The 25,686-nt window shown below is 42.0% G+C and overlaps 1 protein-coding gene across 1 annotated transcript in view; it reads left to right on the forward strand.

Moving 5' to 3' along the window:
- Positions 1–21,555, forward strand: part of YTHDF2 (YTH N6-methyladenosine RNA binding protein F2) — a 32,695-nt gene extending 11,140 nt beyond the window's left edge. Inside the window, 1 exon segment of the mRNA XM_062190802.1 lies at positions 21,331–21,555. Coding sequence (XP_062046786.1) covers positions 21,331–21,354 — 24 coding nt within the window. The 3' untranslated portion in view covers positions 21,355–21,555.
- The last annotated feature ends 4,131 nt before the right edge of the window (positions 21,556–25,686 follow it).

Consider the following 25,686-nt stretch of genomic DNA (forward strand, 5'->3'; position numbering starts at 1 on the left):
ACTCAAACTGGTGCCCATATGGGATGCTGGCCCCACAGAAGGATGCTTAACTTACTGTGCTACAGCGATGGCCCTGAGAAAAGTTTTTTATTCCAAATTTTCCTAGTGTTGGCGTAAGTGAAGTTTATAAAGAAGGTGATTTTTTTTTCTCTTTTTTTTTCTTTCTTTTTTTTTTTTTTTAAATTTTTGACAGGCAGAGTGGACAGTGAGAGAGAGACAGAGAAAGGTCTTCCTTTTGCCGTTGGTTCACCCTCCAATGGCCGCCGCGGTAGGCGCACTGCGGCCAGCGCACCGCGCTGTTCCGATGGCAGGAGCCAGGTGCTTCTCCTGGTCTCCCATGGGGTGCAGGGCTCAAGAACTTGGGCCATCCTCCACTGCACTCCCTGGCCACAGCAGAGAGCTGGCCTGGAAGAGGGGTAACCGGGACAGGATCCGTGCCCCGACCGGGACTAGAACCCGGTGTGCGGGCGCCGCTAGGTGGAGGATTAGCCTACTGAGCCGCGGTGCCGGCCGTTTTTTTTCTCTTTTAACCTTACCACCATTTTTCTCTTCTAGCCCTTTAATTTGGGCATTTAGTCACTTGTTGAGAAATATCTCAAGTAATTACCTTGGCTCCATTTTCAACTTTGAAAGATGCAAGTACAAAATTCAGAGGAAGAAAACACCATCTCTAACCAAATACATTGTTTTCTTATCAGCTCTTTAGGAAATAGCTATGTAAATTGTTGCTTCCTATTTGGTATTACCTTACCCCACACCACCACTAATGTTTTTTAAATTTTATTATTTGAAGCACAGAGATCTTAATAGATTCACTGGTGGTTCATTCTCCAGATGCCTGCATCAGCTTTTGTTGGTTTAGGCTAAAGTCAGGAGTCTCAGTTTCTGTCTTCCACATAGATGGCAGGAACCCAAGTACTTGAGCCTGGTTTATCACCTGTGGCCTCTAAAAGCATTAGTGAGAAGCTGGAATCAGAAGCAGATCCAGGACTCAAACCCATCACTGTAATGTGGGATGGGGGCATCCCAGGTCTCATTCTTACTGCTTGTACCAAGCATCCGCCCCACCACTGTTTTAAGTTGTTTGTGTAGAACTGATGTAGGGGCTGGTACTATGGCGTAACAGGTAAAGCCATTGCCTGTGGCACCGGCATCCCATATGTGTGCTCATTCCAGACTTGGTCGCTCCACTTCTGATCCAGCTCCCTGCTAATGCGCCTGGGAAGGCAGTGGAAAGTGGCCCAATTTCTTGGGCCCCCGCAACCATAAAGGAGAAGCAGAAAAAGCTCCTGGCTTTGGCCTGGCTCCGCTGTGGCTGTTGAGGCTGTTTGGGGAGGGATGGAAGATTTCTTTCTGTCTTTTCCCTCCCCTCTGAACTCTTGACTTTGAAATAAATAAATCTTAAAAAGTAGGCATTGTGTTTTAATTAGGATGGCAAACCTTGACTTTTTTTTTTTTTGTAAAATTCTAAGGCTATCTGAGAAGTCTACTCTGTATTGCAAATAAAGTGGCCCCCTTGCCAAAGGGATTGAGGAAATTCTATTTGTATTACTCATCACCTTCCTTGTTTTGTGTTTAGATGAAAGGCCCCTTGTGTAGTCTCCTTAGCTGGAGAACTAGATGAGAATAGACACATTGAATTTGGAGTTCTTTTTTCCTCTTTTAAAAATTTGAGAGAGCCTCCCATCTGCTGGTTCATTCTCAATGCCTACAGTGGCTGGGATTGGACCAGGCCAGGCTGGGAGCCAAGAAACTCAATCCAGGAGTCTCACGTGCGTGGGAGGAAAACTATTGTTTAAACCTCACCACTGCCTGTTAGGGTCTCCATTTAGCAGGAAGAGCTGGAGTCAGGAACTGCAAATGGTTCTCAAGCCTAGGCACTTCAGTATGCAGTACAGAGGTGTTTTAACCTCTAGGCTGAATGCCCACCCCCAAATTGGATTTCTTGAACTATACTCTTTGTATTTTTTTTTTTGACAGGCAGAATTAGTGAGACAGACAGAAAGGTCTTCCTTCTGTTGGTTCACCCCCCAAACGGCCACTATGGCTGGCGCGCTACACCGATCCGAAACCAGGAGCCAGGTGTCTCCTCCTGGTCTCCCACGCTGGTGCAGGGCCCAAGGACTTGGGCCATCCTCCACTGCCTTCCTGGGCCACAGCAGAGAGCTGGCCTGGAAGAGGAGCAACCGGAACTAGAATCCAGGGTACCGGCACTGCAGGTGGAGGATTAGCCTAGTGAGCTGCGGCGCTGGCCCCTTTGTATCTTTTTCAAGAAATACATAAATTACTGGGATGGAGCAGATAAATAAGGCACCATCTTTGCCTTAGAAATTGACAGTGTTGCTGAAACACAAAATGGATGCAATATGAGATAAGAGTTATAATTGAGGAATGAAGAAATGTTTATTTTTCTCTAGAAGAGTGATGCATTTGTGGAATCAAGGAAGACTTTATGGAATAGAGCATTTGAACCATGTCAAAATAAGTAATAATAGAGTAGTAAGCTCTCAAATGATACACAGTACTTGGCACATGGTACTTCTGATACTGTCATATCAGATAAAGGAGGCCCTAAAGAATTAATTATTCAAGGTCTCATGGCTGATAAGTAGTGGTGCAGTTGGTGTATTTCAGCATAAGTCTGGTTTCATTCTGGAGCTAGCTCATTGCCGGCCAGCTATTTTGCTTTCAAGAATTTTAGCAATTTTGTTGTTAAACATTAGTGATTATTAAACAAATTGAACAAAATTAAATGTATTAAAACACCTTTGTGTACATTAGTTTCCAAATTAGCATTGCATAAAATTAAGTGCCATTGTATTAAAAATAGTCATTACTCTTGATTATTTACATCTGTTATATCAATATATAATGTGCTACCGGACATTTCAATTCAGTGACATCACATTGGAAGTTTGAGATAACCATGTTAGTTATTTACAGCATGGAAGCTGGCAAATGCAGTATACATCAGGTCTCAATTTCTTAGATTTAGTGATGAAGAAAAAAATTACTGCAGTTAGTGCTGTATCTGTGGCTTGTACATTTTTTGAATAACAAATTTGAGGAAGTATTCTACTATTTGAAAAAGTTACCCAGTTTAGTAAAGAAGGTGCTCAAAAGATTCATCAATCAGTGAAGTTCTAACACATTTTTGTTTTTGTGTTTTATTTTTTAAAGATTTATTTGAAAGGCAGAGAGTTACAGAGAGGCTGAGACAGAGAGGGGTCTTCTATCTGCTGGTTCACTCCCCAAATGGCTGCAACAGCTGGAGCTGGGCCAGTCTGAAGCCAGGAGCTTCTTCTGGTCTCCCATACTGGTGCAGGGGCCCAAGGACCTGGAGGCCATCTTCTGCTTTCCCAAGCTGTAGCAGATAGCTGGATCGGAAGTGGAGCAGCCAGCACTTGAACTGGCGCTCATATGGGATGCTGGCACTGCAGGCATAGGCTTAACCTTCTCACCATAGCACCAGCTCCTGTTTTTTGTTTTAATAAATGGTTAATGAAGATAGGCTGGAACAGACATTTGGTACAGGGGTTAGTACATGACTGGGCTTGCCTCCCTCTCTTATAGGAGTGTCTGGGATTCAAGGGCTGTCCCTGCTTCTGATTCAAGCTTCCTGCTAATGTGCATCCTGGGAGTCAGCTGTTGATAGCTCAAGTATTTCGGTCTCTTACCACCCATATGGGAGATCTGGGATTGAGTTCTAGACTCATGACTTTAGTTGTGCACCTTTGGGAAACTAACCAGTGGGTAGAAGATATCTCTATGTCTTTCCCTCCCCCTTCCCTCCCCTGCCACTGTTTCTTTTTGTGTGTCTCTGTCTTTCATGTAAGTTTTTAAAAATTTTTCTTAAAATGTTAGAATATAGCTGGAGAGCTATTGAATCTCTAAACCCAAAGCCACTCTGTAATATATGGAGCTTGCCATATAGAAAAATGGGAAGGAGGGCATTCTTGGTAGAAGAGGAGGTAAGATGTTCAAAAACATGATCTTGTGAATGCTTATGGCACCTTTTTGGAATGATTAATTTAATGGGACTTAGTTTATATGAAGGATTTTGAGTTTGTATCCTAAACCATTGTTTAATTGGGTTATAAGGAGAACTAGTTAGGGAGTGACAATTTAGGATGAAACAGAACTGACCTTGTCGTGTACCCTGCTAGTCTTAATCCCCATGCCAGCTCTGGGAAGCAATATTCTGTATTTTATTATTTTAAAACATTTATTTTTATTGTTTAAGATTTATTTACTTGAAAGAGTTACACAGAGGAGAGGCAGAGAGAGGGAGGGAGAGGGGTCTTCCATCCACTGGGTCACTCCTCAGATGTCTGCAATGGCCAGCGCTGCGCCAGTTTGAAGCCAGGAGCTTCCTCCGGGTCTTCCCATGCGGGTGTAGGGGCCCAAGGACTTAGGCCATCTTCTGCTTTTCCATGCCATAGATAGCAGAGAGCTGGATCAGAAGTGGAGCAGCCGGCACTTGAAATCGTGCCCATATGGGATGCTGGCAATGCAGGCAGCAGCTTTAGTTGGCTGTGCCACAGTGCCGGCCCCTAAAACATTTATTTGAAAGGTAGAGCAATAGATCAAGATCTTCCATCTGCTGATTCACTTTCCAAATGCTGCAACACCCCAGGCTGGGACAGACCAAAGCGAAGAATCATGCACTCCATCCAGATCTCTCGTGTGGTTGGCAGGGACCCAAGTACTTGAGCCATCATCTGCTGCCTCCCAGGTGGGCATTAGCAGAAAGCTGGATGAGAAGGGAGTAGTCAGGACTCTAACCAGATACTCAGATATGGAATGTGGACATCACAAGTGGCAGCCTAACACCCACCCTGTATCCCATATTTATAGAGATAGGGAAACGAAAATGCACACTAGCAACTTAACAAAACTTGAGAGTTTGCTGCTCAGAGACTAAATGAAGTGTCTGGGAGAAAAAGACAATGAGGACTTGAACCAAGGTAATGAGAATGGAAAGTTGGATTTGAAGAAGGTGGCAGTCAGTTTTCTGACTGGTTATTTAAAAAAATTTGGGGAAGGGGCAGGCATCTGTTTAAGGATTTATTATTTGAAGGAGTTACAGAAAGAGAGGGAAAGGCAGTGAGTGAGAATGAATTGCTGGTTCACTCCTCTAATAGCTGCAACAGCCAGGGATGGGCCAAGCCGAAGCCAGGAGATTTATCTGGGTCTCCCATGTGGGTGCAGAGGCCTAAGTACTTGTGAGCTGGATGGGAAGTGGAGCATCCAGGACTCAAACTGGTGCCCAGAGGGATGCTGATACTGCAGTGACTTAACCCACTATGCCACATTGGGCAGGCCCCAGGGATTGTTTGAAAGGCCGAGTGACAGATTGGGAGAGACAGATCCATTGGTTCACTCTCCAAATGCCCCAGCAACCAGATCTGATCCAGGTACCAGGAACTTCATCCGTATCTCCCACATGGATGGCGGGGACCCAAGTTCTTGATCATCTACTTTGCTAGTATGTTAGCAGGGAGCTAGATTTGAAGCAGAATAGCCAGGACTTAAACCAGCATTATAATATAGCATGTAGGCATCCATCATGCCAAGTGTCTGGTCCAGTGGGTGTTAGACTTAGCTGTTAAGAAGTTGGTTGGATACCTGCATCCTGTATTAGAATACCTGTGTTTGATTCCTGCCATCCATTTGGGAGACTTGGATTGAGTTCCTGGATCACAGTTGTGGTTTAGTCTCAGTCTATAGACATTTTGGTTGTGAATCAACTGATGGAGCTTATATCACTCTGTGTGTGTCTCAAATCAGTCAGTCAATAAAATGTTAGAATATGGGAGGACCAGCAGTTTAGGGTTAGGATTTAGAGATGTATTGACTTTTGGAAATTAATGTTTGCAGTACCTGAAGGACAGTAGTGTAAACAGGCCGTTTTAAGGATTGAGATTTAGAGCTCAGAGGAGAAATTTGTTGTCAGAAGTTGAGGAAATTTTAGGGAAAAGCATGGAGAGTGTTATTTCATGATTATGCAAAGTTATTGGTAATGAAAACGGCTAACAATTGAGTGTTCTGTACAGTATCTAGCATCCAGTTGTCTGGAATATTTTTTGTGTTTTTATTCTTGTGAGGTAGGTACAACTATTTCAGTTTTACAGATGAACAGACTAAAACACAGCAAAGAGTAAATGATTTTGCGGAGTCACTCAAGAAAGGAGAACTGGTGTTACAGTTGTACAGTGTATTCCAGAGCCAACATGGAATAAAAGAAAACAGTCAACAAAATAAAATTTAAAGGGTAGGTTAAAGAGAGAGATTGACAGGGAATAGTTTGAGTTTTAGAATAAAGAGGTATAGTTAACTTACTAGACTGCGGATTACAAGTGATTATAAATGCCATTGGTACTGTTGAGTAGAAGGTAGCTTTGTGTGGTTTGGAGTGTGAAGATTCTGATCTCCATCCTTGCTGTTAAGGAATGTGGAGGTTTTGATCTCTGTACCTCAATATAAGTTGCATTTGCTGTTATTTTTATCTTTTTTTTAAAAATAGACTAAGTGCCTCTTTTTTTTTTTTTTTTTAAGATTTATTTATTTGAAAGGCAGAGTTACAGAGAAGTAGAGGTAGAGAGCGAGCGAGCAAGTGAGCTTCCATCCGCTGGTTCACTCCCCAGATGGCTGCAGCACTGATCTGAAGCCAGGTGCTTCCTCTAGGTCTCAGGTGCAGGATCCCAAGGTCTTGGGCCATCTTCTGCTGCTTTCCAAGGCCATAGCAGAGAACTGTATTGGAAGTGGAGCAGCCAGGTCTCCAACTGGTGACCATATGGGATGTCGGCACTGCAGGCAGTGGCTTTACCTGCCACAGCACAGACCCTTGGTGTTATTTTATCTTTCCAACCTCTCCCTGCTTGTGAAGTCTCAGTATCTTCCAACCTGTCTGTTCCAATCCTTAAAGAGATGTAGTAAAGTAAAGCCATCTTTTGTTTCACTAGTATGGGCTGTGTTCTCCCTCCCCAATTAGCCTTATAAAAATGTATGAAATTCAATTAAGTAAGTATTCAGTTTTTGATATGGCTAAAGATAGATCCAGAAGGGCTACTGTTTCTCCAAACTTAAAGGTTTTTCAGACGAGAACTTATTGTGGCAATGCTGGGTTCATTTAAGCTCTGAATAGCTTAAACCAGATGTGAGCCATTCTGGTTATCAGAATACTGAACATAAAGATTATTCTCACAATAGCACTGAATTCCCCTCCCCCTAAAATGGCCTTGCTCAGAACTCCATGAATGATTTCTTTTTCATCTACTTGAAGGATATAGAGAGTGAGAGAGCACACTTGGCATCTGCTGGTTTACTCCCCAAATGTTCACAATAGCCAGGGCTGTGCCAGGTTGAAGCCAGGAACCTGGAACTCCATGCAGGTCTTTTGTATAGGTGGCAGGGTCTTAAGCACTGGAGCCATCTTCTGACTTCCAGGCTCATTAGCAGGAAGCTGGATTGGAAGCATAACTGCTCCACTGTGGCCAAAATACCTATCCCACCCATAAATCTCATTTTAAAAAATTTGTTTATGTGAATAGCAGAATGACAGGGAGAAAGATGGAGATCGTCCATCCGCTGGTGCATTCCTTAAGTAGCTGCAACAAACAGGGCAGGATCAGTCCAGAGGCAGAACTACATCTTGGTCTCCGTTGTGGGTGTCAGATTCAAGCACTTGAGCTGCCATGTGCTGCTGCTTCCCAGGTGCATTAGTAGGGAGCATTAGTAGATGGGTCTGAAAACTGGCGCTTTGATAAGGGGTGGACGTGTCCCAAGAGGTGGCTTAACCTGCTGTGCCACAGTGCCCACCCCCCACCATCTCTCATAGGTGTGTATATTAAGTGCTAATTTTACAGTATTAGACAAAGTGCAGAAGAAAAGAACAGCAAGACCAGTTAGGGTTAGACTCATCAGGAAATTTTCATATAAGACAATTTGAATTGAGTCTGGAAGAATGGGTAGGAAAAGATAAGGAAGAAAATAGCTAACTGAAAGTTTGAACTGTTGGCTATAGAGGGCTGTTATTCTTTCCAACTCATGCACTTGAAGTTGACCCTATGTCTGGATTTCACATCAGCAGATCAAAAATATTTGCAAAAAGGGCAGGTGCTGTGGAACATGGTTAAGCTGCCACTTGGACACCTTTATCCCTTATGAGTGCCTGATTCAAGTTCTAGCTCAGCTTTCCATTTCAGTCTGCACAGCTGGAAGGCAGTACACAATGGCTCAAGTACCTCCATCAGAGTTCCAGGCTCCTGGCTTCAGTCTGACCCAGCCCTGGCTGTTTTATTTGGGGAGTGAACCAGGGGAGGGGGATTCTCATTCTCTCCCCCCTCCCTCTCCCCCTTTCCTCTTTTTTTTTTTTTCCCCAAAATGAAATAGTAAATAAAAATTCTAAAAAAATTGCATCTTCTGAACATGTAGACTTTTTTTGTCACTTCCATTAATATATATATATACACACACACACAGATAAACACACTATTTACATAGCATTTATGTTGTATAAGGTATTGTAAGTAATTTAGACATGAAAGTGTGTATAGATTACATGTCAGGCCATTTTAATTTATTAAGATTTTTTTTTTATTTGAAAGGCAGAATTACAAAGAAGGAGAGAGATAGAACTTTTTTTTTAATTTATTTTTTATTTGGAAGAGTTACAGAGAGAGGTAGAAACAGAGGTCTTCCATCCGCTGGTTCAATCCCCAAATGGCCACACTCGCCAGAGCTGCGCCGATCCAAAGCCAGGAGCTTCTTCCAGTCTCCCACATGGGTGCAGGGGCCCAAGGACTTGGGCCATTCTCTGCTGCTATACCAGGCCATAGCAGAGAGCTGGATCAGAAGAGGAGCAGCCGGGACTCAAACCGGCGCCCATATGGCCGGCGCTTCAGGCCAGGGCTTTAACCCACTGTGCCACAGAGCCAGCCCCCGAGATATAGAACTTTCACTGTTTGTTTACTTCCCAAATGACCCCAATGGCTGGCACTGGGCCAGGCTGAAGCCGAGAGCCTGAAACTCCATTTGGGTCTCTAACATGGGTGGCAGTGGCCCAGGCACTTGGGCCATCTGTGGCTGCTTTCCCAGGCACATTAGGAGGGAGCTGGATTGGAAGTGGAGCATCTGCGACTTAATCTCCTGGCACCCATATGGCATGTTGGCATTGCAGGCAGCGGCTTAACTCTGTTAAAATGCTGGCCTCAGACCATTTTATTTTTAATTAAAAAAAATTGCAGAGCGGCCTGCCCACATCTCATATTAGAGCATCTGGTTTGGCTCATGGCCTCTCTGCTTCCTTTCCAGCTTCCTCCTAATGCACCTGTGAGGTAGCAGTAATGGTACAAGTACTTGGGTCTCTGCCATGTAGGAGACCCACATGGAATATCTGACTTGGGCCTGGTCCACTCCCAGTTGTTAGGGGCATTTGAGGAGTGCACCAGTGGATGGAAGATATCTTTCTCTGTCTCTCCCTTTCTCTGTGTCACTGCCTTTGAAATAAATACATATATCTTTAAAAATATTTTGAGAGTAAGATTCCATTCCCCCAAATGACTAAAACTGGAAGCCAGAACTCAACCAGATCTATATGGTTTACAGGAACCCAACTGCCTGAGCCATCACCCTTGCCTCCCATAGTCTGCACTAGTGGTTAAGCTGAAAATGGGGAACCTGAGCTTGGAACCAAACCCAGTCACTCTGGTGGAGGAAGAATGTGAGAGTCCCAAATGTTGATATCTGTGGGGATCGTGGAACAAATACCCTGAGAATATTCAGGGACTGTTGTGTTTGCTGTTGGGATTATCTGGTGGGTTTTATAAGATGATCAGTAGCCTGGCTGCTGCATATGCAAATTTTGGCCATGTCACTTAGGTAATACATAAAGTGATTTAGAAAAGATAAGACTGTGTAAGCTGTTTCCTTGATGTGAACTTTTTTGTAGAGGTATAGATAGCCTGTAAAACCATTAAAGTACATCTCAGGAAAATTTGGAGTGTGCAGTTTTGTTGGAATGTTTTGTATTTTTTTTATTATAAAACTGATAAAGTATAGGAAATAGAATAATCTGTAATCCTCAATTTTGATAAACATTTTGTTTTTCATCTACCTACACAGTTTATGCAGTTATAATTGTACTGCATATGGTATTTTTCTTATCCTGCTGTTTTCCTCTTAATATTTCAGATATTTACTATTATTTAGTCATTTACTGGATCTCTATATATCGAGCACTGATCATATATCTCCAATCCCTTGAATTAATTTTGCAAAGTAGTTAAGATCATCTTTATCTTAGTTGGGGAACTGAAATTCAAGAAGGAATTAAATGGGACCAGCATTGTGGCATAGCGGATAAAGCTGTTGCCTGTAATGCCAGCCTATCACATGGGCGCCTGTTTGTGTCCTAGCTATTCCACTTCTGATCCAGCTCCCTGCTAATGACCTGGGAAAAACAGCAGAAGATGGCCCAAGTGTTTGGGTCCCTGCCACCTACGTGGGAGACCCAGATTAAGCAGTCTGGCCCAGCACTGGCTGTTGTGCCCATCTGGGGAGTTTCTCACTGTCTCTGCAGACTCTTTCAAATAAATAAATACACAAATAAGTATTTTTTTAAAAAAGGAACTTTGCATGATCTTCCCGCAGGAAGTAAACTGGAGTTTATTCTTATGTTTTATTTTACATCTTTGCATTTATCACTTAAAATACCTAGAAGTATTCTGTTGTCTCCTTGTGGTTGTAGCTAGTCACCTCTTTATGGGTGTATGAGACAACATAATTCAACTTAAACATTTATTTAATATTTTCTTTTTTTTTAAACTTTTATTTAGTAAATATAATTTTCCAAAGTACAGTTTATGGATTACAATGGCTTCCCCTCCCCCCATAACTTCCCTCCCACCTGTACCCCTCTCATCTCCTGCTCCCTCTCCCATTCCATTTTCTTTTTTAAAGACTTGTTTATTTGAAAGGCAGAATTACAGAGAGAGAGAGGAAGAGAGGGAGAGAGGTCTTCATCCACTGGTTTGCTCCCCAGATGGCCACAGTGGCCAGAGCTGCGCCAGTCTGATGCCGGGAGCCAGGAGCTTCTTCTGGGTCTCTCACACGGTTGCAGGGGCGCAAAGACTCGGGCCATCTTCTACTGATTTTTCAGGTTATAGCAGAGAGCTGGATCGGAAGAGGAGCAGCCAGGACTCGAACCTGTGCCCATATGGGATGCCAGCACTGCAGGCAGTGGCTTTACCTGCTAAGCCACAACACCAGCCCCTCAACTTTAATCTTATCATGAGAATCAAAGTGGAGCAAGCTGGGTCTTCTCTAGGTATCCTAATGACCATTTGCTGAAGATTGTAAAAAGTTAATTATAGGCAGTAGGAATAAGGAGTGCAAACAGTCTGCATAATGTATTCTGAAAGACAGTACAATCTAGTGAGAAGATTTTAGTCTGTCCCATTTCCACGTTACAAACTGTAAGGTTACTTCATTACAGTGGCAGAGCTAGAATCAGAACCCACACAATTTTTTTTTTTTTTTTTTTTTTTTTGACAGGCAGAGTTAGGTCTTCCTTCTGTGTGTTCACCCCCCAAAATGGCCAGGAGCCAGGTGCTTCCTCCTGGTCTCCCATCCGGGTGCAGGGCCCAAGCACTTGGGCCATCCTCCACTGCCTTCCTGGGCCACAGCAGAGAGCCTGACTGGAAGAGGAGCAACCAGGACAGAATCTGGCGCCCCAACCAGGACTAGAACCTGGGGTGCCGGCGCCACAGGCAGAGGATTAGCCAAGTGAGCCATGGCGCCGGCCCCCCACAAAAGTTCTTAATTCATAGTCATTTATGGTAAAAGTTACTTGGGGTCAGTGAGACTACAAAGGAGGGGGCAGTGCAGGGTAGATCTGAGAGCTCCAAAGCATGAATTCCAAAAAATAGTACCTGATACGGGCTGGCGCTGTGGTGTAGCGGGTTAAAGCCCTGGCCTGAAGCGCTCGCATCCCATATGGGCGCCGGTTCTAGTCCCGGCTGCTCTTCTGATTCAGCTCTCTGCTATGGGCTGGGATAGTAGTAGAAGATGGCCCAGGTTCTTGGGCCCCTGCACCAACGTGAGAGACCCGGAAGAAGCTCCTGGCTTCGGATCAGCACAGCTCCAGCCGTTGTGGCCATCTGGAGAGTGACAAAGCGGATGGAAGACCTCTCTGTCTCTACCTCTCTCTGTAACTCTTTCAAATAAATAAATCTTTAAAAAAAGTACCTGATATAAGACAACCTTGGAATTGTCTGGAAAGTTTTAAAAATATATTGATGCCTATGTTCTATCTCCAGACTTATTAAATGAGAGATTTTACTTAGTGCCTTAAATATTTCTTACAAATTAGAAATGATTGAAGAAAACTTTCTGTGACTTATCTGAAAATCATTGAGATTCTTTTTTTCTATCATGTACTGAATGAGCATCTTTAGAGTTGAAGCCTTGGAGTTTTCATTTTATGAACTCTACTGAAGATTCTCTTGTTTCAAAGTTTGAGGATTCCTAGATTGTGTATTATTTAGTTTTCCTCTTTAAACTAGAAGGATCTGGTGACTACTAGCTATCCTGAAGTTGTCCAGACTATAATGCTAAAGGCTGCTTTTTTTTTTAAGCTGTTTTTTAAAGATCAGTTTTGGGGGAATAGAAAAACTATTAGGTACATTACATATGATGGAGCCCTATCTTTTTTCCTTAAAAGATTTAGGCATACATATACATGGCTGATACTGTAGATGAATTGTGGATTTCAAGGTCTTGTTAACATAATATGTTTAGACTGGAAAGTCTCGGGGTTCTGGCAGATTTTTTTTGTTGTTGCCATTTAAAAAAGACTTTACTTGAAAATAGTTTTAAATTTACAAAACAAAAATCCTGATATAGTAGGGGACTTTCAAACACCAATGATTACAGTTGGGGCTCAAATCTACATTGGAGCTGAAAACTAGACATGGGAATCAAAGCTATAGGAAGAGCAGATGTTCTCTAAAATTGTTACAGATGAAGTGGCAGTGGAGGAAATATTATTACCTCGGTCCTTTGTTTCCCATGGAAGAAGAATTTCCAAGTGGAAAAGCAGAGACATTTAAAAGCAAGATTTATCAGTGTCAGAGACCTCCACCCAGAGTGGCATGGGATTTGGTTTTATATTCACCACTGTCACTGTTGAGCAAGGGAACTGAGCCTAAATATTTTTTTTAAAAAGATTTATTTATTTGAAAGGCAGAGTTAGAGAGGTCTTTCCATCTGCTGGTTTACTCCCCAAATGGCCACAGTGGCTGGAGCTGTGCCTATCTGAAGCCAGGAGCTGCTTTTTTTATTTTTTATTTTTTTAAGATTTATTTATTTATTTGAAAGAGTTAAGCAGGGAGAAGGAGAGACAGAGAGGTGTCCTCCATCCACTGGTTCATTCCCCAGTTGGCTGCAACGGCCAGAGGTGCACCAGTCTGAAGCCAGGAGGAGCTTCTGGGTCTTCCACAGGGTTGCTGGGGCCCAAGGACTTGGGCCATCTTTTGCTTTCCCAGGCCATAGCAGAGAGCTGGATTGGAAGTTGAGTAGCTGGGTCTTAAACCTGCGCCCCTATGGGATGCAGGCGCTTCAGGCCAGGGCGTTAACCTGCTGCGCCACAGCACCAGCCCTGAGTGCATAATTTTGAGTATAGTCAAGCATGGCAAGTTACCTTCATTTGGTTTAGAAATAGTGCTTTCAAATTCTACTTTTAGTTAACATTAAAAAAAAAAAATCTTTAATTTTTATCCTACACTTTGTTCTGACTTGAGTAATTACTAGTCACATTTATTATTGAAGCTGTAAATATTTTCAGGCTTTTTACTTTTCACCCTTTCAGTGAAATGTATAGAGATGTCAAGGTATTAATTAAAGGCTTGGAAAGAGTCAGATGGTATGAAAAGTAATTAGCTAATGGTGCTCTTAACTGCAGTCCCTAGAAATTCAGTCCAGCTGTATTCCCATTCCGTACCTAAAAAATCTCAATAATTAATAAAATATTACAGCTCAGCTTTAAATTGGAGGAACATTGTTCTAGTCCCTGATGAAGGCAGACTATTATATGTACCTCTAGCTTTGTTCTGTTTAGACTTTTAGGCCGGCGCCATGGCTCACTTGGTTAATCTCTGCCTGCGGCGTTGGCACCCCGAATTCTAGTCCCAGTTGCTCCTCTTCGAGTCTAGCTCTCTGCTGTGGCTCGGGAGGGCAGCGGAGGATGGCCCAAGGGCTTGGGTCCTTGCACCCGCATGGGAGACTGGGAGGATGCACCCGGTTCCTGGCTTTGGATCGACGCAGCACTGTCTGTGTTGGCCATTAGGGGAGTGAACCAACGGAAGGAAGACCTTTCTCTCACTGTCTATAACTCTACTTATCAAATAAAAAAAAAAAAGACTTTTAAATATGTTTACTGCATTGGAAACTCTAAAGATCGATTCTATAAATTGTTAAGAGCAATGAATTTTATTTGTTACATCAAATTGTTTGTTTCATGTTTATTTAAGAAGTTTTTAAAGACAGAATGGTGGAGGAGATAGAGGAAGAGACATATCTTCCATCCACTGGTTCACTCCTCAAATGATTACTAGAATGGGCTGAAAACAGGAGCCCAGAACTCCCTCCTGGTCTCCTACAAAGGGTGTCAGCACCCAAGTACTTTTTCCAGGCACATTAGCAGGGAGCTGGGTCAGAAGTGGGGCAGCCTGAACTGGTACTCTGATACCAGATGGCAGCATTGCAAGTGGTAGCTTAACCCACTGCACTGTAACGCCAGCCCCTTATTTGAGCATTCTGTATTTACATCCAGATGTGGTCAGCTTTGTGTTTATTTTTGTTTCTTTTTTTTAATTTTTAATATTAATGACTTTCTCATCATCAACTCTTTTTTAATAAGATTTTATTTTTTTAAAGATTTTTATTTATTTGAAAAAATTACACAGAGCGAGGAGAGGGAGGGGGGAGGGGACGAGGGGGGGGGGAGAGAAAAAGAGGGAGGGAAGTCTTCTATCCACTGGTTCACTTCCCAGATGGCCACAACGGCCAGAGCTGCGCCAATCTGAAGCCAGGAGCCAGGAGCTTCTTCTGGCTCTCCCACGTGGGTGCAGGAGCCCAAGGTTTTGGGCCATCTTCTGCTGCTTTCCCAAGCCATAGCAGAGAGCTGGGACTTGAACCGGCGCTCATATGGGATGCCAGCACTCCAGGCGGTGGCTTTACCCGCTACGCCACAGCGCTGCCCTCGAGATTTCACTTGAGAGGTAGAGTTACAGACAGTGAGAGGAAGAGATAGAGAGAAAGGTCTTCCTTCCGTTGGTTCACTCCCCAAATGGCCACAACGGCTGGAGCTGTGCCAATCTGAAGTCAGGAGCCAGGTGCTTCTTCCCAGTCTCCTACGTGGGTGCTGGGGCCCAAGGAGGATATGGGCCATCTTCTGCTTTCCCAGCCCATAGCAGAGAGCTGGATTGGAAGAGGAGCAGCTGGGACTAGAACCTGTGGCCACATGCGATGCTGGCCCTGTGGACAGCAGTTTTTACTTGATGTGCTTCAGCACCAGCCCTGCTTTGTGTTCTTTTCTATCAAGGCCCATGGGAACATTAAAAAAAGAAGTTAGTTGAGGACTATATTTATTCAATTTTAAAGTTAATAAAGTGATCTGCTTAAAAGTAGAGGAAGGATGGTAGAAGTAATGAAAAGAAACACCAAACAGGCAGATTTTTAAAAATTTCAAAATTCATTTTTTATTTGAAAGGCAGATTGAAGACAGAGTTACAGAGAGAGAGAGAGAGAGAGAGAGAGAGAGAGAGAGAGAGAGAGAACCCTTCTGCTGGTTTACTCCCTAAACAGCCACAACGGCTATGGCTGGATCAGGCTGAAGCAGGAGCCTGCAACTCCATCCAGGTCTCATGTGGGTCACAGGGCTCCCTAGTACTTGGATCATCTTCCACCTCTTTCTAAGCACATTAGCAGGGAGCCGGATCTGAGGTGGAGCAGCCAGTACTGGAACCTGTGCTCATATGAAATGCTGGCGTTGCAGGCAGCAGCTTAACCAGCTCTGCCAAGATGCTGGCCCCTAGTTACAGTTTATTATAGGTATGTATGTATGTAGAGGAGAAAAACAGTATATACAGGTTTCAGTACTATCTGAGGTTTTGGGCATCCAATGAGGAGCTTACTGGCTGAAGAAGATAAGGAGGGACAACTGGATGTATATTAGGTTAATTTCATATGTGTAGATTTTATGTAACATTGCCACCTTGTGGCTTTTAGAGTATTTCCTCTAGAGACCAAATTTTCTGTTTGCAGGAGTTAAAGTGAGGAGGGTCTAAGGTGGCTGTGGATGGAGAGGTGTGGGCATCTCTAAACCATAGATGAGAGGTTGAGGGCTGGAAATGTTTTCTCCAGTTGTATTTTTTTTTTTTGAAAGATACATGCTTCCCTTTTTTTTTTTAAAGATGTATTTATTTGAAAGTCAGCATCACACACACACACACAAAGGGAGAGAGGGAGGGAGGGAGGGAGGGAGGGAGGAGGGAAAGGTCTTCCATCTGATGGTCCACTCCCCAATTGGCCGCAATGGCCAGAACTGCGCCGATCCCAAGCCAGTAGCTTCCTCCGGGTCTCCCACATGGGTGCTGGATCTTGAACCTGCGCCCATATGGGATGCAGGCACTTCAGGCCAGGGTGTTAACCCGCTGCGCCACAGCACCAGCCCTTCCAGTTGTATTTTCTTAGTGAATACTTTTTTTTTTAATAAATGATTGGGGGCTAGGGTGGGGAGATATCTGTCAAAGGATACATAATTACAGTTAGGAGGAAGAAGTTTGAGATCTTTTGTGTAGCATGGTGACTCTAGTTAGTGACAGTATATTGTATAGTATTTTAAGTTTCTCACCACAGAAATAACTCTGACCCTTGTCCCTGCCACCTATGTAGGAAACCTGAATGGAGTTTTAGGCTCCCGGCTTTCTTGGCCTCTGCCTGCCCTGGCTTTTGTGGGCATTTGGGGAGTGAGTCAGTGGATGGAATGCCTTGTTCTTTTTCTCTCTCTCCTTCTTTGTTAATCTGCCTTTCAAATGGATAAAAAGTAAAGTCTAGGGGCCAGTGCTGTGGCTTAGTGGGTGAAGCTGCCACCTGCTCTGCAGGCATCCCTGGCTGCTCCACTTCTGATCCAGCTCTCTGCTGTGGCCTCGGAAAGCAATGGAAGATGGCCCAAGTCCTTGGGTCCCTGCAACTGCGTGGGAGACCCGGAGGAAGCTCCTGGCTCTGGATTGGTCCAGCTCAGGCCGTAGTGGCCATTTGGGGAGTGAACCAGCAGATGGAAGACTTCTCTCTCTGCCTCTCTGTAACTCTGCCTTTCAAATAAATAAATAAATTTTTTTTCTTTTTAAAAATTAAAATCTTTAAAATGTGAAGTGAAAATGTACTCGTTAATTTAGCTGTTTTACAATTTATACTTCACAATATCAAGCATATAAATTAGTTTTTATCAATTTAATCAAAATTAGAGTTGAATATACTACTAGGAATTTGGGTATGGCTGTGAATGAATTCAATAAAATCTTGCTGTTTTTCTGTATTGTTATTAGCATCACGATATATCTAGGTCTAGGAATGCATCTTTGTATATTTTTAGTATTTGGGCTGATTTCTGGCTAGGTGGGATATTAAAATCTGTATTTGAACTGGAGGAGCATAGGCTTGCCTCTGCACCTATAGACAGTCTGTGGCAGGAGCTTAAGGTGGGCTGGCTACTCCAACATGGTGGGGACATTTACACCAGGTGCCTTGCACCTACCCCTAGAAGCAGTAAGTTAAAACAAAAGTGGCAAGTAGGCTTCACATGAGTGCACTTGGGGAAAATGTTTTGGATAAGCCCTTTCCACTGCTGTGATGAGTCAGTAGCATCTTAAGTGCTGTTGCTAGCATACTGCTGAACTTAGGCATAAATATATTTCTTAGGGGAACAGTGGATGTGGCAGAGCAGTGTTACATAGTTTAGGTTTTCTAACAGTGTTATAGTTTGGAGCAAATAGATTTTAACTATTTCTGGGGTTATAGTACATTAAGAGAAGAGATAATAGGCAGCATTTTATTTAAAAGTCAGTTTTAGCCTGTTACTCTCAGTGGGGAGTACAGGTACTTGAAACCTGGTGTTTACTTTTTAGGGGTTTTGATCCAGTTGGGATTCATGGAACAAGGCAGAATGCAATTTAGTTTTAAATTGTGGATGTAGATTTGAGAGAAGGACATTAAAAGCTGCATTGGTGGGGCTGGTGCTGTGGCATAGTGGGTAAAGCAACAGCCTGCAGTGCCAGCATCCCATATGGGTGTTGGTTTGAGTCCCGGCTGCTCCACTTCTGATTCAGCTCTCTGCTATGGACTGGGAAAGCAGTAGAGGATGGTCCGAGTCCTTGGTCCCCTGCACCTGTGTGGGAGACCCAGAAGAAGCTCTGGCTTTGGATCTGTGTATCTCCAATCTGGCCGTTGTGGCCAACCGGGAACTGAGCCAGCAGATGGAGGACCTCTCTTTCTCTCTCTTTGTAACTCTTTCATACACATAAATAAATAAATCTTAAAAAAAAAAAAAAAAAAAGCTGCATTGGAATAGGAAGCCTTAAGGAAGATAGGGATTTTATATGGCACCTTGAAGACCAAAGGAGAGGAGCCAGACATAAAGAACAATAAAGCAGTGTGGTTGAGATTTAATAAAAAAAACATAAGTCCAAATTTCCTGAAAGTAAAAGTAGTTGATCAGAATAGAAGAGTGGTTAGAGAAATGGTAAATCCATCTAAATTATGAAAGATCAACCAGGTAATGGAGTTTAAAATTAGTGCTTGCATTTGGTGTATTGTCTCAGACTGCTGCATCTCAAGTTAGAGACTCTGGTTTTGAATCCTGGCCCTGTTCCTGCTCTAGATTCCTCCTAATGTGTACCCTGGGAAGCAGCAAATGATGTCTCAAGTACCTGGGTCCCCATTATCATGTAGGAGATCCATATTGAGTTCTGGACTTGTTGCTTCAGCCTGACCCAGCCCTGGCTGTGGTAGGCATTTGAGGAGTGAATCATCAGATGGAACTTCTCTGTATGTCTTTCTGCCTTTCAGATAAATACATTTTTAAAGTGAAAATAAAAAATTCAGATTGATACTGCTATCGAACATTTGACTTTAGTCAACTAAAGGTTGTTTTTAAATCACTTTTTTTTTTTTTTTTAAATTTTTTATTTGAGAGGTAGAGTTAGAGAAAGGATGAGGCAGAGAGATCTTCCACTTGCTGGTTCACTCCTCAGACGGCCGACCACATGGCCAGGGTAGGGCCAGAGTGAAGCCAGGAGTTTCTTCTGGGTCTGCTTTGTGGGTACAGGGGCACAAGTACTTGGGCCATTTTCTACTGCTTCCCAGGTACATTAGCAGGGAGCTGGTTTAGAAGTAGAACAGTGGGGACTCAAACTGGTGCCCTTATGGGATGCCGGCATGGCAGGTGGCAGCTTTACCTGCTATGCCACACATTGGCCTCTTGCAGTTTTCCTTTTATAGACTATATCTATGGAAACTTTGGGAGAGTGTTTCAGAAGGTAGGGTGAGGTGGGGGAAGAGAATTAATACTGGTGCCCAGATACATCAAAACTTTTGAAGTAGGCTGGCGCCGTGGCTTAACAGGCTAATCCTCCACCTTGTGGCGCCGGCACACCGGGTTCTAGTCCCGGTTGGGGCGCTGGATTCTGTCCCAGTTGCCCCTCTTCCAGGCCAGCTCTCTGTTATGGCCCGGGAAGGCAGTGGAGGATGGCCCGTCTTTGGGCCCTGCACCCGCATTGGAGACCAGGAGAAGCACCTGGCTCCTGGCTTCGGATCAGCGAGATGCGCTGGCCGCAGTGGCCATTGGAGGGTGAACCAACGGCAAAAAGGAAGACCTTTGTCTCTCTCTCTCACTATCCACTCTGCCTGTAAAAAAACAAAACAAAACTTTTGAAGTGTCTCATGTTGAACTGAATTTTTTTTTTTCATTTTTCAGATACTGGAGTGTATGGATGAGTTATTTTATTAAATTTGAAGTTTCAAAATAACTTTTTCTAAAAACGGTATTCCAGATCTTCACTTGTTGATCTTTTTCTCTAAAATGTGGATATGAAGTGAGACATAAAAACATATGCTTTTTTGAATAAATAAATTGCTGTTTTTATATTCATGGTGTAATTTAGTGATAGCATAGTGATTCATCACAAAAGCTTTACTTTTTTGATATTTATCTTTGGACAAATACTTGTAATAGCATAGTGTAAAAAGGGTACAGATGTGGTAACTATACAGTCCTAAGTTTCAGTGTTGGTGCTTTTTTGTCATAAGTTGGAGAAGTAACTTCAGAGCTTTAATTTTCTTAGCGCTACACAGGAATAACAGTCTTTGCCGGGGTGGTTTGGAAGATCATTATAATGTATGGTGACTGGAACATTTCTATGTAGAGGTTGCTACTTTTAGTAGGAATCATACTGAGTTAAAAGTTACCACAGGGTCAGTAGAACAAGTGTGAGTATATAAGTTTAGGCCTATGCACTCCCAACAGCTTAATGCTTTTGCTTTTAAAAGCCATGCAGATTTTGTCATTCATATTTTTTAAAAACCTTTACATGAGGTAGTGAGTGAAAATGGAAAGCTATTCTGGATAAACTTATGAATGACTCAAGGATTCTTTTAAAAAGAAAGAGTACTTAGATTGATTTCAGGGAGAACTTCAGTGTTGTAGTCAGTTTTCAAAAATCCATCTCTAGGTAGATTTTGATATTTCCCTAGGAGACGAGGATGGTATGTGTGTCCTTGTTAATTGTCCACAGCCCTGTTAGATAGTTACCTTCACTTTACTGAAAAGACAGTTGAGGTCTGTGAATGTGTCCAGTGCCTTGGGACTAGTATGGGTTTTAATTTAGGTTAGTGTGATTCTACTATTTTTAGGATTTTTCTCACATACCATGTATGAACAGGAGACACTGATGTATGTCTGAAGTTAGTTCCATATCTTGGAGACTGACAAGTTAACCTGAATCAGGTGTAATCTGTTTAGTAATCAGGAAAGCAATCTGTTTAGTCTTACAATGATGAGTTTTAGAGTCAAAAATAACTTCGCATTAATTGGGATGACTGATATTTACTAAGTACTTTGGTTTAAAATATGAGAAGTTAAAAAGCCAGTTTTTGTGGGAATATTGTCTAGCACAAAATAATTAAGTGCCTGTTGTTCTTTGAAGTTTTTATTCTTAAGCAAGTTTGGGTAAGTTTTAACTAACCATTTCAACTTTTTTCTTACCTTTGTAGGAACGTCAAGGTCGTGGAAAATAAAAGGCAGTTCTGCACATACTGCAGCAACGGTTGCATCTGCATATCCTAAGAGGAAAAAATGACCTTCAAGAGAATTAGGACTTTTTTCTTAATTTCATTGACTTCAGAGACGATTGCAGATTTGCAGTTTAAGTATTGGAATTTCACAAAAGACATAGGACTTAACTGGAAAATAAAAAAAAAAAAAAGAAAAAGAAAAAACTAAACAAAAAATCCCTCTAGGTAGTTTAGATGAAAAATGTCCCTTTTATTTTGGCTTCGGTTGTGATTTCAGAGCATAATGCTTTGTTTTTTTGTCTTTTTACTATGTTTTTCGGATTTTTAAGTCCGTAAGTGCATACAGTTTTCTCTAATTTTTAAACCCTTTCCTCTTCCCATTTTGACATTTGCACTTGGAGAACACTTGAGTCGCGAAGGTTTTAGGTGTCCACCCCAGAAAGTGGGAATTTGATTTTTCCCTTCCGAACTGGAAGAACATTTTTATGAAGAATTTTTGTCTAGGAGAATTTAACAGTGTTACCCAAGGTTGTGTCTTTAAGGGTGGTTCATTTTCTGGCCCTTTGTTACTCAAAGTAAAGTACTAGGAGTCCTAAGAAATGTTCTGTTCTTGTACATTATACTGATTAAGTCAGGATTAATTTGATTTCAAGGCTAAGAACAGTGGTAAAAACTCATTTACAGAAATGCATTTTGGAAGAGAAAAATATTGTAAAACGTGTAGTGAATGTTTCTTCAGTTTCTTGTTCAGCCAATGAGGAAAGGGCATTGCCTTTCTTTTTACCATTAATCACTTCTCAATAAACGTGAGATCCTGTTGAGCATCACTTCTAGTACCATTTAGTATTATTTCAATCTTCTCTATTTTATGAAAGATTTAGAGTGCTAGAAGATCTAAGATGTGAGATAGCAACTAATTTTAGGAAACATGGGCTGAGAGGAAATAGTTGAGGCTTGCTTTTGTACCCAGGGAATAACCATGACCTCTGGCAAGTCAGATCGCCCAGTATTCTTAGTGCTTTATTTCTGAGTTCTTCCCAGTACAAAGTCATTGATTCAACAAGTACCTGATTGTAAGTGTTTACTAGGTGTCAGACACTGTGCTGACTTCATACAAATCCTGCTCTTGTGCAGAAATAGTGTCCCGGATAAGGGATACAGGTTTTAATCTGAAGTAGGATTTGTTTAGACAGTATTGCACATGGATTCAGTTTTCCAAAATCATATCCCACTGGGTTTGGGTTCTTGTGAACCTCCTATCCAACCCTGATGCTTGAGTCATCCTTGTTTGTTTCCTAAGGTATGGAAGCTTCTCTGCCTATAATATTACAAAGATGTGTGGCTTCTAAGATGTCCCTATTTTGGAGTTAAATATGTGAAAACACCTTTCCTAAAAAAAGGATTCTGAAAATGGGTTTTAATGCTGTTGGACAGTTTTGTCCTCACATGACTTATTAAGTCAAGGTGCCACTAGAATGAGTAAATACTGATTCCTAATTAACATTATAATTGAAGCTGACACTTAAAACTTATAATAGATTTTTTTTTTTTCTGCCCAGAGGCACAGTACAATACTTTAAGATATTCTATCCATCAGGCTTTTTTGAAATGCAATCCCCTAAAACTGGGGAGTTCTTTGTGTTTTCATTAGTTTGAGTATTTTCACTTTGAGCCCATACTTTGACTTCTATAGGATTCCCTTGTGCTTTTAATATTTCACCCTCAAACAGGGAAATACCCAGAGAAAAGCAATTCTACCTATGTTTTCTTGTGTTGTATTTAAGATATCCATGACATTAATCAAAGTGTTTTTTTTTTTTTTTTTTTTTCTTCATTTCAAATGTCAGTACCTCAGTTGCGGAGACCACTTCTTCTCAATCTTCCTTTTTAACTCACATTTAGAAAATACTGTTAATGGCTTTGGGAGTAGACTGGACAGAATTTGAAGCCCCACTAACAGGGTTACTCACCTTGCCCTCCATGTGTGTTGAGGGGTTCAGGATCTTGGATTTCTGTATTAAAAAAAAAAAAAAGCCAAATTGGCCTTTTCTGTAGTATGAAAAGACTAGATTATGTTTAAGAATTTGGTCTAAAGGTTGGTTTAGTGAAGATCCCAAAATGTAGCTAATTTGCCAGTGACATTTGTTGACTGTTCCTAAGGCTTTGTTCTGTCATTTTTAGAGTAGTAACTTGGAATAGCCACGATTATTTATGATTTTGTTGATGATGAGAAGAAACAGTCTTAACATCAATGTCATAATTCAAGGAATTTTAAACTTCATATTAACAAAATGTATACATTTCACATCTATAATTTTAGCTACATTGGATTTGCCATCTTTCTTCAACATGTTCTTTTATTTAAAAAAAAATATTTGATAGAGTAACAGAGAGAGGTAGAGACAGATATTCCATCTGCCAATTCACCCCCAAAATGGCTGCAACAGTAAGGTCTGGGCCAGGTTGAAGCCAGAAACACCATCCTGATTTCCCCCAGAATGGCAGGGGCCCAAGTACTTGACCTATCTTCCATCACCTTCACAGGCACATTAGCAGGAAGCATGATTGCAAGAGAAGTAGCTGAGACTTAACTGGCACTTCGGTATGGGATGCTAGTGGCAAGCTGGCGACTTAGCCCTCCTGTGCCACGATGCCAACCCCTCTTTTAAAGCTTAGTTTTTAAATAGTTTGACAAAAAACAATATTGTGACTTCTCATATACCCTTCATTCACCTTCTTCCAAATGTTACTATCTTGCATATGCACAGGAAAATTATTAAAATCAGTAAGTACTGACACAGTGCTACTAATTAATCTACAGCCCTTACTTCAGTTTTGCCAGTGGTCACAGTGATATTTTTTTCTGCTTCAGTATCCAGTCTAAGATTCCACTTTGCATTTATTTTAGTCTGTTGTAGCTTGTGACAATTCTTTAGTGTCCATCTTTTGTATGCTTTAGTAGGAGAGTACTGACCAGTTCTCTTCTATGATGCCTTCTGAACTGTACTTACCTCACTGTTGAGGTTATTTTTCAGTAAGATTGCAGAAGTACTTTTTCCTTCTCAGTGCAGTATACCAGACACATTGTCAGTTTGATTTATATTCGGTCACTGAATTAAAGTGATGTCTGCCAGATTTCTCTTGCCAATTTTCCTTTTGTAATTAAAAAGTAACTGGGGGGTGTGTTTTGAAATTACCATTCTTTGCTCCCCTAATTTTGGCATCTTTGGATTTCTGTTGCCTGCAACAAATATTACTGTGGCACTTGCTTAAATGTTAATTTACTGTTTATTCCGTTTACTAGTTAGAATTATGTAAAGAGGCTTTCCTCATTTATTTATTGAATTACCTCAGTTTGGACTCATGGTTTATTCCATGGGACAGTACTATTTTGTTCTTCAGATTGTCTCATCTTTGGCCATTGGGAGCTCCCTTAAGTTGGCACGTGTGTATTTTTTTTTTTTTTTATTTTTGAGAGATCTCCCATCCGCTCCCTATCATGCAAAGGCTCGAGCAGGAGCTGGGAATGCAATCTAGGACTCCTGTATGGGTGGCAGGAACCCAAATCAAACCATCCTGGCTACTTTCCAAGGATCTGCATTGTTAGCAGGAAGCTTTAGTCCCGAGCCAGAACCAGAAATCAAACCCAGGCACTCAGATGTGGCACTCTGGGACCAGGACTGATGTTGAGTACTAAGCTAAACACCCACTCTGACATTCTCCCAACGTTTCAGAGAGCTTCCTTTCTGAGGCTACTCTTGGGTTTTTCCTGTCCCTCTCCCTGGGAACTGTTTCCTTTTGTGGAAGAATATTTAGAAAGCATTTTTGGTTGAAGCAATTCTTGAAACTGCAGTGGATTATTAAAATGGGGTTGGTTTATTACCAGTGGAGTAAAAGTGGGGGTTCAGTCTAATCAGAGTAGTTGACCACATAATTTCTTATTCCCCTCAAATAACGCCATATAATATACAAGGGCTTCAAAAAGTTCCCGGAAAATGCACATTCTTTTAATTCAAAATTTCCAGGAACCAATGATCTTCTGAAGTCGCGACTTTAGGGTGGGGCTCTGAGTATTGGAGGATTTGCGCTTTTCCCTAATTTGTACTTGTCCGGTAATAGAGACCCCAAATTTTCCAAGTTCTACCCAAAGGTCCTGCTTCCCACATCTTCCAAACTATTTTTCGGATTCAGATCTCTTTCTGGCTGTGAGAAAGTAAAAAAAAAATAGGCCATGTGTTTACTTGAAAAGGGACGTGATGTGTGTTTCATCATCGGAGTTCTGAAAATTCTGTCCCTAGGCGTTAGGATTTGGGAAGTCCGTTTACAATCAACTCT

Source organism: Lepus europaeus, chromosome 5 (genome assembly GCF_033115175.1).
Source record: "Lepus europaeus isolate LE1 chromosome 5, mLepTim1.pri, whole genome shotgun sequence".
NCBI lineage: Eukaryota > Metazoa > Chordata > Mammalia > Lagomorpha > Leporidae > Lepus > Lepus europaeus.